This window comes from Terrapene carolina, unplaced genomic scaffold, assembly GCF_002925995.2.
Source record: "Terrapene carolina triunguis isolate 2854851 unplaced genomic scaffold, T_m_triunguis-2.0 Scaffold26431, whole genome shotgun sequence".
Lineage (NCBI taxonomy): Eukaryota > Metazoa > Chordata > Testudines > Emydidae > Terrapene > Terrapene triunguis.
Window position 1 is genome coordinate 1 of NW_020690782.1, and position 13,987 is coordinate 13,987.

Here is a 13,987-nt window from a genome sequence, read left to right on the forward strand (position 1 = left end):
GTTTAAACCAATCTTTGAATTGCGGGGATGGGAGAGATGCCGTAAAAACTTCTAGGATTCACTTTAAGATGGAGTTAAAATTAAATTAGGGGCTGTTGGCTTTTCCCCCTTGGTTTCTCTTCCAAATTTGGGGGTGCGGTCCACTCAAAAGTTAGTCAATTTTGCCAAAGGGTTCGCCCCTGCCATTGGTGGCAGCTTCACAATGTTCCTGGTTTTTTAAATAACCGTAGGTTTCTCTCTTTCCACCTGCTGTCAAACCAACCCATGCTCTCGTTCAAACAGGAATTCATTCAGGGGCGTTCTGGCCTGGGTCTCTATGAACAAGACACCCACAAAATGAATGACACAACCAGCTTTGTCAACTGTCTGGAGAATTATTTAAAGGTGGTGTTGGCTTGATCCTCCCAGGTTGAGGTTCTGATCAGCGTTGGTGCAGCTTGATTGGGTCAATGGGGCCAGATTCCCCAGCGGGCATAAATCGGCATTGCTTTGTTGACACAGCGATGGAAATGCTACCAGTGGGGCCATAGATTTTATAGCTGACTGGCTCTCTTTAATGGTAATTGGTTTTATTAATTTGTTAAAGATGTAATCATTGGCTGGTTTCAAATCCTAGATAGAAAGCTGGCTAGATCGTCAGGCTCAATGGGTAGTGATCAATGGCTCCATGTCTAGTTGGCAGCCGGTATCAAGCAGAGTGCCCCAGGGGTCCGTCCTGGGTCCGGTTTTGTTCAACATCTTTATTAATGATCTGGATGGGATGGATTGCACCCTCAGCAAGTTCACAGATGACACTAAGGTGGGGGGAGAGGTAGATACGCTGGAGGGTAGGGATAGGGTTCAGCGTGACCTAGACAAATTGGAGGATTGGGCTAAGAGAAATCTGATGAGGTTCAACAAGGACAAGTGCAGAGTCCTGCACTTAGGACGGAAGAATCCCATGCACTGCTACAGACTAGGGACCGACTGGCTAAGCAGCAGTTTTGCAGAAAAGGACCTGGGGATTAAAGTGGACGAGAAGCTGGATATGAGTCAGCAGTGTGCCCTTGTTACCAAGAAGGCTAATGGTATATTGGGCTGCATTAGTAAGGGCATTGCCAGCAGATTAAGGGAAGTCATTATTTCCCTCTATTCGGCACCGGTGAGGCCACATCTGGAGTATTGCATCCAGTTTTGGGCCCCCCACTACAGAAAGGATGTGGATAAATTGGAGAGTCCAGCGGAGGGCAACGAAAATTATCAGGGGGCTGGGGCACATGACTTATGAGGAGAGGCTGAGGGAACTGGGATTGTTTAGTCTGCAGAAGAGAAGAATGAGGGGGGATTTGATAGCTGCTTTCAAGGACCTGAGGGGGGTTCCAAAGAGGATGGAGCTCGGCTGTTCTCAGGGGTGGCAGATGACAGAACAAGGAGCAATGGTCTCACGTTGCAATGGGGGAGGTCTAGGTTGGATATTAGGAAACACTATTTCACTAGGAGGGTGGTGAAGCACTGGAATGGGTTCCCTAGGGAGGTGGTGGAATCTCCATCCATAGAGGTTTTTAAGGCCCGGCTTGACGAAGCCCTGGCTGGGATGATTTAGTTGGGGTTGGTCCTGCTTTGAGCAGGGGGTGGGACTAGAACCTCCTGAGGTCCCTTCCCACCCTGAGATTCTGTGATTCTAGGTCATGGCCAGAAGAAGCTGCCACTCTGCCCAAGGCCGGAGACTCACCCCGGCAGTTCCTCCATCCCAAACTTGTGATAGAGCAATTAGAAAATCCAACCCAACTTTGACTGAAATATGGCATGTGATGGACACTACGTGAACTGTCTGTCCAAGTGGTCGACTCTCTTGTTAAAAGTCTGCACTTCATGCCCACCTGGCCCGTGGCTAGCATCAACTCCCAGGCACCCTTTGGGCATTAGATTCAAGAGGTGTCTACTGTCCGGACTTGGTAGCAGGTAAGTATCTAACAGTAAGTACCTCAGGGAAGTAGGCAGGCCTCCATTTGCACTTCAAGAGCAAATAAGGGTGTAGATTTTTGTTGCAAGTGGGAACAAAACCTATTTCAATTGGAAGCTCTCGGGGGCTCTCTGATTTTTTTTTTTTTTTTAAAGCATCGTGGTGGAAACGTGTGTTTGGGACAATTACTTTCCAGAAACGTTCACGATACAGACCTGTAGACCATCGCAAAAAGAAAACAGAAAACACAGAAGACTTCACCGACATTCCTCTGTCTCATTATTTTTTTTTAAACTCGACTGGGCAAGACTAAAAGAAATGACACACAAATATAAAGTCTCGAAACACCACGTTTTTTGTCCCCCCCCACCCAAGAAACGACTAGCAGAGGCAGGGAAAACTAAAAGTGAACCAAAATCCAATTCTCTGTGTGTGTGTGTCTCTCTCTCTCTCTGGAATTTTCAACAAGATAAAAGAACAACTTGTTTAAAACCAAAAAGGCAAAAAAAGTAACAAAACAGCCTCTTGCTAGAAAGAGTCGGATATACACGGGGGAGTTTACATCTGTATACAAAGGGCAAGCACTCAGCATATACTGATTAACAGTCCTGGTAATATTTGGTCATATGACAATCACTACTGAGTCTTGAAAGCGGAAAGATGTTGTCTGACGGAAGCGGAGGAAAAAGGAGGCGGCCCCTGACCCTAGGGAGGGTGAGAAGCTTACCAATATATTTAATTTTTTGCACTCAACAGATTGCGTGTGGGTGGTGGAGGAATCCCACGGCATCTCCGCTAATCCCATCCAGGGTTGGGGAGCAGGGAGTGAGTGAGGGGTGGGAGGGGGTTGGATCCAGAAGAGGGCAGGAAGACAACCGTGGTGGAAGCATCTGGACACTTCGGGATCTTCCCCCCTCCCCTTGGAAGTTGAACGCTCGGGCTACTCGTCTTTTGGAAGAACAGCAATTCAAAACTGCTATTTCCCGAGCGGCTATTGCTAACTTAAATGAAAGGGCGGGAGCCAGAATGGTCGTTAAGCATAGCTCCCGATTGCATGCCATCGTGGGCACAACACCCTGCTCCCATCCGTGGGGAAATATTGAGGAACACAAAGACCAGGTCTTCCTAGCTCCGGAGGGACCTCCAGTCACGTCATCCAGCGGGTATGTGTGCATTGCCTAAGGAATCAGTCCGGTCTACGCCAGTTGGCCACGTGGCTGCTCAAAGTGCTCCATTGCGACGGCGGAGGGCCAGGCGTCCAGCAGGCAGAGTCATGCCCACTTGACACCAGCCGGAGACGCGCTGTTCTAAGGTTGACTGAGCGTCCAAAGAGGAAGCAGCGATGCACGCAGAGCAGGTTGGCTCACCCAAGATGCACACAGGGTTGGAGAGAGCAATGGAGGGTCGGATCCTGTACCCACTGGGGTCCCGATTCCACCACTACGGGACTTCCCAGCCCACAACAGCCGGGATCCGAGTGGTCTACTCATTGCTACGGGTGCTTCCAAGGGCACCCCCTTCAGGATCAGACATTCAGGAGTTGAGACACAAGCAGAGGAGTGCAAAAAACCCACCCCACCCCGCTAGAGCATTAGCTGCCCCCTTCGCCCCTCCACACCGGAGCCGGGGTGGGGGTCCCTTTAGAGAGAGAACCAGAAACACTAAGATCACAGCTCTGGTCACAGAGAAAGCTACTGGCAGGCAGGTTGGAAGGATCTGTTTATTGTCCCTTATCCTACGCTAGTAAATAGCAGGGATACCGTAAAAGAAGCAAGAGGAAGATTGCGCTCCCCCACCAGACAGGTGCTTTGGGGTGAGTTTTTAAATCTCCCTCAGTCGCTGTTGTCAGTCACAAGCAGAAAGAGAGGAACGAAAAGGAAAGGAAAGGAAAGGAAAGAAAGCAATTCAATCCCCACTGATTTATAATGCACTATACAGGTAGGTATAGAAAAATCTGATGCTTCGGGGCGCGTTAAAAAATAAATCAGAAAAACAGAAGGAAATCACGTCCCGTCCCCCAACCTTTAAAACAGAAACCAAGCCCAAAGGTTAGGCCTCCCGTCAAACACTAGCTGGTATCAGCTGATGGCAGGGGGCAATTCCACGGGGGGGTGAGTTGAGTCGCAAAGCTATCATGGGGGTGGGAAATGGGGCTTCTGGAGGGGGTCCTGTTTTAACCAGTTCGGCTCACTCTAAGTCTTCATTGGGGAGGGTTTGGGGATAGAACAGCTGAGCTGGCCACGTAGGAACAAGAATGGGGTGAAAATACCATCCAAGCACTGCTCCCTTTGGCTTCCCAATGAAATCCTACTTCAGACACCAATCCTTTTTTTTTTTTTGCACGTGACAGGCTGGGAAAAGAGGGGGATGTCCAGGGGGATACAGGCTACCGGCTGCTCCAAATTTTACAGCCAGAGAGTGGGGTTCCCAAAGTTTCTAACACAGGGAACGTTCTGATCTGGCCCCTACCGCGGCTCAGATGCCAACCGGCAGATGTGAAGTTTGTCATGGTGGGTGTAAGGTCCCTCGCCCCCCCAGGTGGTGCCTCTCAGATAAATCACTAGACCCTTGTTGTTAGGTGAAGGGAAACCTAAGCAAAAATAAAGAGACATTCAGTGACTAGCCAGGCCCCCCTCCTTAAAGTGCAAAAGTACCGATCTCCCCGGGCGGCTGTGGTGCAGGCAGGGCTGCCAGGAAAGGGGATTTGGAGCCAGAATCCAGATTTCGCCCCAGATGTCTAGACAGCCGAATCCAGCCCCACTTGCACCGGATGTGGTGGTGGAGTGACCCCCCCCCCCGGTGTCCGTACCAGCCCTGGGCAAGCCGTGCAGAACGGCTGACTGCTCAGCACGGAAGGACGGGGGCCCCTTTCCCGGCCAGGCTTGGGATGCCCTGCAATAACCCCCCCACTTCAGTGCTAAGATACCTTGGGGCTTCCCTTCTGTCCCCAGCCCGTGTGCTTCCACAGGCAGGCCCGGGGCTGGACTGCGTGGGGAGGGCAGCCAAATCCCTCTGTGCCGAAGGGGCTGCCTTCACTCCCAGGGAGCTGATCGGCCCTGGACTCCCCACTCTAGGGGGCCGGATCCCCCCCCCACGAGCGAGTGCCGCTGCAGAGGGTAAAGTGCTACAAACAGGGCGTGGCGGGCTGCCCCCCCCCAGCACGTTGGGGATCTGAACGAGAATTTGGGAGGCTGACCTCTGAGGAATGCAGAGCTCAAGAGAGCAGCGGGCGAGCTGCACAATCTGTCCCTTGATTAACACCCCCCAGCCCCCGCCACGGGGCCGCAGGTTCGTGGGGAAAAGCGGTGCCAAGCCACGGCAGCGAGTGTTGCGGGATCCCTCCCCCGGGGGGGTCACCCTCGGGACCCCCTTTCCACCCACCAAGCACATCAAAGCCTCCGGCCGGCCCTAGCATGGGACCCAGGTGTGGTGCCTGGGGACCCCCCCAGGATCTGGGGGCACCAGGGGACACCATGGAAACTAGAGGCACCTCTCCCCAGGGTCAGGTCTGGCTGCCCCCGGAAAAGCCTTGGTGGGAAACTGGACCCAGCTCAGCAGAAGCGGAGAAACGGGTGTAAGTTTTAGTTACTCTCTGGAATGGATTGTGAGATCAGCTCCCCCATGGTGAATCCGGAATCACCCCCGTTTGCAACGGGGCAGGGACGGATTCTGATCTTCGTTCCCGCCATGGTCACTCCTGATTGCAACGGGGCAGGGCTCAATTCTTATGTTAGCTCCCACCGGGGTTAATCTGGAGTCACCTCGATTGCAATGGGGGCAAGACCAGATTCTGATCTCAGCTCCCCTGCGGTCAGTCTGGAGTCACCCTTGATTGTAATGGGGGCAGGGCCAGATTCTGATCTCAGCTCCCCTGCGGTCAGTCTGGAGTCACCCTTGATTGTAATGGGGGCAAGACCAGATTCTGATCTCAGCTCCCTGTGGTCAATCCAGAGTCACTCCCAATTGCAATAGGGACAGGGCTGGATTCTGATTTTAGCTCCCCCGCGGTCAGTCCAGAGTCACTCCTGATTGCAATGGGTCAGGGCTGGGTTCTGATCTCAGCTCCCCTGCAGTCAATGCAGAGTTACTCCCATTTGCAATGGGGACAGAGCTGGATTCTACGGAGTCACTCCTGATTGTAATGGGGAGGGCCGGGTTCCAATCCGGTGGAGTTGTACCGCACTGCTATGCCCAGAACAGAGCCCAGCCTCTGCTGTATTTCTCTCTTGGCCGCAGGGCTTTGAGCCGAGGGGGTCCCCTCCCCATTTCACTCACCTTGGGGAGGGGGGAGGAATTCATTTTAACCCTTTGTGTCCATCATTAAAAAAAAAGGCACAGCCCTCCTTGGGGGGGGGGGTTTCAGCTAGGTTTTCCCTTCCCATCTGCTCCCCCCTGCCCGGCAGTACAAGCCACACCCCTGGGGCTGGAGGGAAGCGCAGGTATTAATGGAGAGCCCTGGATTTCCCCCTCCTGAACCAGCCCCGTTATAAACCCACTGATGCTCAGGGATTTGCCTTCTCCCCCCTCCCCCCGGTACCGATCCAAGAGTTACAGGTAGTTTCACATACGACCCCCCCCACCCCCGGCCGGCCAAAGGCTGGTTAGTGCAAATGGTTTCCTAAGCTAGTAACGTTGAGAAAGAAGTGGAAGAACGTTGTCGTTCCTCGGCCCCTCCGGCCCGGCTCCCCCACCCTGCGGGAGGAACAGGCTCTGAGCCCCCTGCTTTGTTCGGAGTCTGGGGGAGAGGGGCTGGTTCCCCCTCACTCTCACACACTACGTGGGCCCTACCAAAACGAACACGGATCGATACTGAAGAACAGACGACGACGTTACATGGCACTGGAGAGGGAGAGGGGGCTCTACACACACGGTCCCCCCCTTCATCCCGCCCGGTGGGGGTGTTCAGGAGCTGGGGGGGGCAGCCCCCCCAAACAGCTGGCCTGGTCAGTAGTATACGCAGCAAAGCATCGAGGAAGGAGCTGGGGGGGGCACCCCTCTCTTATAGAAAAAGTGCAAAGTGGCTTCCAACCCGGGGGGGTCCACACCCCTCACTGTGCTTCTTGGTATTAAAAACGGGGAGGGGGGAGAAGTGGAGGGGGGGTGGAAGCCAGGGGGCGCCGTGGGGCTGGGGAGGTGCTTTGCCGGAGCCCTACCCGGGAGCAGCTGCCTCTCGTCTTGGGGGGTGTGTGTGTGTGTGTCTGTCTGTCCGTCCATCCCGCTAGCCGTGGGCCGCCCAAAGTCAGCTGACGCGCTCCGAGACAGGCGTCCTGGTATCCACCGCCTCGTCTCTGCTGCTGGGCCGGGGCAGGGCGGCGGGCGGGGGCGCCGAGGAGGAGGTGGAGACAGCGTCTTTGCGCTCCCCTTCCCCTCGGTGTTTGTAGAGCACAGCGGGCGGCTGAGTCTTAGGCGGCTCCTTGGGGCAGCCGTCGCTCTCCGGCTGCCCCTTGCTGCTCAAGTCCTGAGCCTCGGGGGGGCTCACGCTGTCCTTGGGGCTGGCGGGGGGCCGGGCCAGAGGCTCGGGGGGCGGCTGGTGCGGCGGGGGCGGCGGCTGTGGCTCCTTCCGGCTGGGGGGGGGGGGGGCGGGGGCGGCGTTGCCCCCTCGCCCCTTGGGGCTGCTCTCCTTGCTCCGGCGCCCGGGACGGGGTCCCTTGGGGCTGCGCTCGGGGGGCGGTGGGGCAACCTCCAGGGCCACGGCCTCGCGGGTCTTGCGCTTCTTGATGGGCAGCACCGTCTCCTGCACGGCCTGGAAGGACGGCTCCTTCACCACCTTCTTCTTGGCCTCGGCCACCACCGGCCCCACGGGCCCCGCCGCCGCCCCCGGCTTGCGCCCCCGCTTCTTGGGCAGCGTCTGGGGGTCCGACTCCGACTTCCGCTTGCGCCCGGGCCGCCGCCCGCCCGCCCCCGGGGCCGCCGAGGTGGTAGCCGAGCCCCCCGGCCCTCCAGCGCCCCCCGGCGGCCCCGGCTGGAACGGCATCTTGACCAGCAGCTTGCCGGAGCTCTTCTCGATCACCCGCTTGACCTGCACGCCCTCCGAGGCAGCCGCCTTTGGCCGGGCCGAGCCGCTGCCCTTGGGCCTGCCCCGCCCACGCCCCGTCCCGGGGCCCTTCTGGGCTTTGGCCTTCTTGGGGGGCCTCTGCTCTCGCCGCGAGGGGCTGCCCCGGCCCGTCACCGTGAAGTCGAAATCGTTGGGGTCCAGGGAGGTGTCCCCTACCTTTTCGAAGTAAGCGATAAGCTCCACCTTGGAGCGGAAGGCCTTACCCTGGGGGCTGCGGGGTTGGGAGAACAAGGGTTAATAGGATTCACCCCCCCACAAGCGGGCACAAGGAAGTGGGTGAGCAGGGGATCCCCACGCACTGCCCAAGACAAGAAGGGGGGCTGATGACAGCCCCCCCATAACACCAGCTCTGGGGGCTCGGTTCCCCCAGCTTGTCCAGCTGCTGCTCAGCAGGGGATTGGGGGGGTCTGGAGAAGATGCGGGGGACACACTGGGGGGCTCCGGCTTCAGCCCTTGGGGATCGAGAGTCCCAGGAGCCTCATGCTAGGAGCTCTGGCCAGGGCCGGCTCCAGGCGCCAGCTAAGGAAGCCGGTGCTTGGGGCGGCACGTCTGGGTCTTTGGCGGCGGGTCCCTCAGTCCCTCTCCTCCTCTTTGAGCTGCCGCCGAAGAGGAAGAGAGGGACTGAAGGCCCCGCTGCCGAATTGCCGCAGAAGACTGAAGTGGACCGATTCAGCTGCCGAAGTGCCGCCGATCGGCTCCCCCCCGCCCCGCGCTTGAGGTGGCAAAAAAGCTGGAGCCGGCCCTGGCTCTGGCTAATGTTCAGGGTGCTTGTGTCTTTCGCCAGCCAATGGGCAAGGCTCCTGGGCTGTGGAAGAGCAGAGCATGCTGGGAGCTCCGGTCTCTCCTGGAGCGCCTTTAACCAGACCCCATGGTGATACTACAAGTCCCAGCATACAATGCTCAGAGCAGCACTGGATGCTGGGAGCTGTAGTCCTGCACCCCCACCAGAGGCCCAGTGCCTGCTGGGAGCTGTAGTCCCACCTCTACCAAGGCCCAGTGCATGCTGGGGGACGCCCCCCCCCCCCCCAAGACCTAGTGCATGCTGGGAGCTGTAGTCCTGTCCCCCCCCCCCTCCCCACCAGAGGCCTGGTGAATGCTGGGAGCCATAGGCCCCATCCGTCCCCCACTCCCACCAGAGACCCAGTGCATGCTGGGAGCCATAGGCTCTGCCCCCGCCCCACTCACTTGATCAGGTAGACGTCGTACTTTCCCGCCGAGCGGCCCGACTTCCTCTGCTTCAGCTTGCGCGTCCAGCCCTCGGGCAGCGTGGGGTCGTCGTACATGGGGCCGCGGTCCCGGATGATGGAGCGCCGCTGCTTGGGAGAGGCCGAGGCCTCGGGGGCGGCGGGGGCGGCCCCCGCTCCTTCGGACGTCTCCGCCTTGCCCGCCTCAGCCGGCTCGGCTTCCCTCTGCTTCTCCTTCTTCATCTTTTTGGCCTTCGGGGACTTGTCTTTGAGGCCCTGCAGATTCTGGTCCTCACATTTTTCTTCCCTGGTGGGGGGGAGATCAAAGAGACGTGTCAAGGCCGGGGGGTGCACCTGAGACGACTCCCAGCCAACCCTCCCTTAAATAGCCTCCTGGCCCCGCCCAGGGGTGTGTGTGTGTCTGTCTGTCGGCGCCCGGCCTGACCCCGATCTCGGTCCGGGGCATCTGTCGGCACCCGGCCTGACTCCGATCTCGGTCCGGAGGGCGGGGCGTCTGTTTGGCGCCCGGCCTGACCCCGAACTCAGTCCGGGGGGGGTGGGGTGGCGGGGCGTCTGTCGGCACCCAGCATCACCCCGATCCCGGTCCGGGGGGTGGGGCATCTGTGCGGCGCCCGGCATGACCCCGATCTCGGTCTGGGGGGCGGGGCGTCTGTCAGCACCCACACGTCAGGGGGTCCTGATCGCCAATGCTCCCACAACAGTCACACAGACACCAGTGAGCCGGAGGATGGGCCTGGCTGGAAGGAAAGCCTGGACCACTGTCTCCTGTCGCACCCGCCTGTGCCCAAACTCCAAGCTCAGTACAGAAGCAGGGAACGGGGCAGGCGTCTGTCGGCAGAGGGGTCTATGATCCTGCAGCCAGAGGGCAGGACGGGAACCTCTGACCGGCAGCAAATAAGGTGTAGATTTGTAACGAGAAAGGGGGACTGATCGTGGAGAGCAGCTGATTTCGGGACTTGCTCGGACTCCCAAAATCTTGACTGCACGTGGCTTCGTTAGCCAGTTTTTCGACAGAACAGATCGGGCGGGAAATCACTGGTCGGTCCAAACTGAAACGTCTGGCAGGAACGGGACATTTTCCACTGAGAAGTCTTGAAATGAATCAGCCGAGACACTGAATAGGCGCGTTTTGTAAGATAGGACGTTCTGCCGTCCAAACCAAGCAGCCGACGAGATGCCAGTTTTAGGCGCTTGCTGCATTTCTCTGAGTTACGACTTTCAGAGAATGTTCTAGTTGACATCGTCTATCCAGTAACACGCTGTATGTGCTACGGACTCTTCCCTAGGCTGTGCTGGACGCCACAAGGATCCAGAAAGCTTCTGGAGCCTTGTTTCATTTCACTCTGTTTAGGCTTTCGAGACTGTTTCTCTCCTAGCTCAAGTCCCTGCTGTCGCGTAGGCGTCACTGGGGAAGTTAAAAAGAGCCGAAAATGGCTGAGAACTTAACAGCTGGACAGTTGCAGGCGGCTAACGGCAGCGCTGCCCGAACTTGGCATTGTTCTGAACAACGAGCGCTCAGCCCTGCCCGGAGCTTGTCCCTTCACTTTACGCTGACTCAACAGCCCGCCCCCCGCCCCGCACAGGTGACTACCTGGCAACCTTCCCATAGCTTTATAGGACACGTCTAAAATGTTTTGACATCAACAGCCATCAATCCGATAAGGCCAAAATGTGGTGACTCGTATTTTGTTTAGTTTAGACTTTTAGATATTCTATTTGTACATATTTTATTTAAATTATTTACAAGATTTATGATGCTTTGACGTTATAGAAACAAACCTATTGGATAAGGCTAAGCGTTTTCCACTCATTTCATTCAAACTTTTAGATCGTATATTTATACGTACATTCTATATTTAATATATTGTATTGTGTTTGAAATAAAACATTCCAACATCAAAATGAAACTACACAGTCAATATGTTTAGAAGCCGGTTCATTTAATGTTAATATTTACATTTAGACTTTCAGATAAGATTAACCTATTTATATCTTTAATATGGACATTTAATATTTTATATTATATTGTTTTGACATCATCTAAACAAAATGATTAATTACGGTAAAATGGCTTTAGACTTATCAGAATATTAATTTTAGTACTGGTTTATGTTTATGGATATTTATTATCTAACATTTTATATTATCAAAACCATTTGATAAGGCAAAAATGTTTCAATTAGACTTAGAATTTTTTTTCTTTTTTCTTTACAGTTGTAATGTTATATTTTACAGCTATTTAATATTCTTATATCTGCTTAATTCATTACATCATCAAAAGATTCAAGAAGGTTAAAACATTTCATTTAGACTTTTATTAGACTAGTCATTTTTACATGGTTATATTTTTATATCTATATATTTAATATTTTATATCAAACAACTTGAGAAGGCAAATGTGTTTTGTTTAGACTTGTATTAGAAGAATATTAATTTTAATATCTTTGTTTTACAGATCGTTAATTATATTTTATTTAACCGTTTTCTGGGATTGAAACGATTGGATGTTTCCAAATTTTGTCAATTTTTCAGAATTTCTGTGGCCACGTCAGTCGGTTTCGGAGTCAAACCCCGCTTCAAATGGGCCGAATTTCCCATGGGACGCAAATCCCGTTTTCTGGCCAGTTCTACGCACACGTTCCGGGCTGGCCGCTGGCCCGTGGAATGGCGGCTAGGCTGATCCGAGGAACAGAGACGATGGATCTCCTGAGAGGACAGTGAGCCGAAAACGCAGGCCGAAGGGGGCTGGCTGCTCTCCGAAGGAGAAGCGCTACTGGAGCTAAAGGACAATGTTGGCACAAGAACAAATGGGGCAAAACGGGCCACAGATCAGTGGAGGCTGGGCCGTAGCAGGTTTCCAGCCCCCAGCAGGAGCAGGACGACGAGAACTCGTCTGAAGACGGAGCTGGATATGGTTATGAAGGGATGACCTGCCAGGATCACCTCCAGGACACGTTCTCCAGTCCTACGTTTCAATTCTGCTGAGGTCTCCCCGCCTAAAGCAGCAGCAAGCCCGGCTGCTGAGATAAATGCGGAGGAGGCGGCTAGGGGAGAAAATAGGAAGCGTCTAGCTGCTCTGAGCTATAATTAATGCTGCAGAAACCCCTACAAGCGTTGGTAAACAACAAGCGCCTGCTGCCGCTCTGCTTCCTGGAAACCCAGGGCCGAAACGGAGCGTCGGCGTGACGCTCTTCGGGCCTGGCGCAGTGGATTCGCCACAGCTGGATTCCCACCAACGGCACCGAGACGGGGGGTCTCCGAGCCCCATTGTCACGTTAGCCCCAAGAGGCTGCGGGCAGGAGATCTGCGGCTGGGGGTATGGCATCATTCACAACCCTGGTCACCCACTCGCGAGGCGGGGTTTGAGCATGTGGGAAGGAGGTGACCCCAGCAGGATCCCATTTGTATAGATGGGGAAACCGAGGCACAGAATCTGTCCCCGCGTGCGGTTCTAGGGGCTCTGCGCCATACTCTCCACCAAACTGCAAGCCGGTCAGTCAGCCTAGGGGGATCAGACAGAGGGGACGAGTCCATCAGGAGAGACGCAGGCCCCCAGCCCTCGCTCTGGGCACCTCCGTGGTTGCCACCTGCCGGAAGCCGAGGGGACCCAGCTGGCAGAGACGAGAACAAACCATGGTCGGCTCAGTTCCCCTTTGGAGAGGAAGCTCGGCTCGTCGGCACGTCTGGCGGGGTGGATGCTGTGGGTTACATCCGGCCCAGCTGCACCTGCTCACTGCGATCGGCACAGGCTCTTGGCAGACTCAGGCAGCAGCCGGCGGCCTCCTGGAAAAGGCAATTTCCGACTTGCAGCGCGTGGCCACAAGTCTGTTTGGGGACAAGGTTTGTCCTTCCCCTTAGCGAGACGAGCTTTAACGCCAGCACGCCGCTGCTGCGTGGGGCTGGATTTGCTCTGCAGTGGGGATGATGCTAGCCTGCTCTGCCCCGGGGTGGGTGCATCTCAGCGGGCTGGATGTGTGTGGGGAGGTCGCTCGCTCCAGAGGTGGCTGCGTCTCAACAGGGCCGGGCGTATGGAGGGAGGATGCTCCGTCCCAGAGGTGGCTGCCTCTCAGGGTAGAATGAAGCCAAGCAACGTTCCCCTTGGCCTTCCCTTGTCTCAGCCCCCTGGGGGACGGGGATCACAGGCATGGCCCTGCACAAACACCTGGCCAGCTGGGGGCGCTAAGCATTCCTCCTGCTCGGGGCTCATGGGGCTGGGCATTGCTGCCGCCACTGGCAGTTAGCGCACAGCCCCGATCAGGGTCCTGGTGTGCTGCCCTCCCCCCTCCCAGCCATGATTGGGGCCCCCGGTGGTGGACGATGACGTGGGCGCTCGGGGGGGTCGTGCAGCGGCGCGGGATCGCCCCAGCCCCGCTCCGGGGATCAGAGTGACTGGCACATCTGTGGCTAACAACAGCCCCGGGGGAAGTCTTATGGCAAACGCTCCCTACAAAGCCGGCAGGACCCACAGGGCCAGGGGGCACCCGATCGAGGGCTCGCTCCCACTCCGCAGCGGCACAGCCAACGACGCGCTGCCCCACGTCACTGACCCCCGCTCTGTGCCTGGTGCGAATGCCCCCAGCCCGAGATCAGGCCCCCAGCGCAGCGGGAGGGCAGGGGGATTGGGAGTGGAACCCCGGCGTCCTGGCTCTGGGGGGCTGCAGCCAGGCCCAGCGCCTGGCGACGGAGAGCCCGACCCTCCAGGGTCCCTGGGGGGCGGTGCTCGGCGGTGCCCCCCTCCTCTGGGCCAGCCGGCGCCCTCCAGCAGTTCCCACGTCGGGCACACGA

The 13,987-nt window shown here is 56.4% G+C and overlaps 1 protein-coding gene across 1 annotated transcript; it reads right to left on the minus strand.

The window, feature by feature from the left end:
• Positions 1–6,547: 6,547 nt before the first annotated feature.
• Positions 6,548–9,484, minus strand: LOC112111843 (methyl-CpG-binding protein 2). Its single transcript, XM_024207471.2, has 2 exons — positions 9,183–9,484; positions 6,548–8,208 (listed from the first exon to the last, which is right to left on the minus strand). Exons 1-2 carry the CDS (start codon positions 9,422–9,424, stop codon positions 7,182–7,184), a joined length of 1,269 nt encoding a protein of 422 aa, XP_024063239.2. The 5' UTR covers positions 9,425–9,484; the 3' UTR covers positions 6,548–7,181.
• Positions 9,485–13,987: the final 4,503 nt, after the last annotated feature.

Coding starts and splice junctions, on each gene's coding strand:
- LOC112111843 (XM_024207471.2), bottom strand. CDS start 9,424: ATGAAGAAGGAGAAGCAGAGGGAAGCCGAGCCGGCTGAGGCGGGCAAG. Junction 8,209..9,182: donor TACGACGTCTACCTGATCAA/GTGAGTGGGGCG, acceptor CCAACCCCGCAG/CCCCCAGGGTAAGGCCTTCC.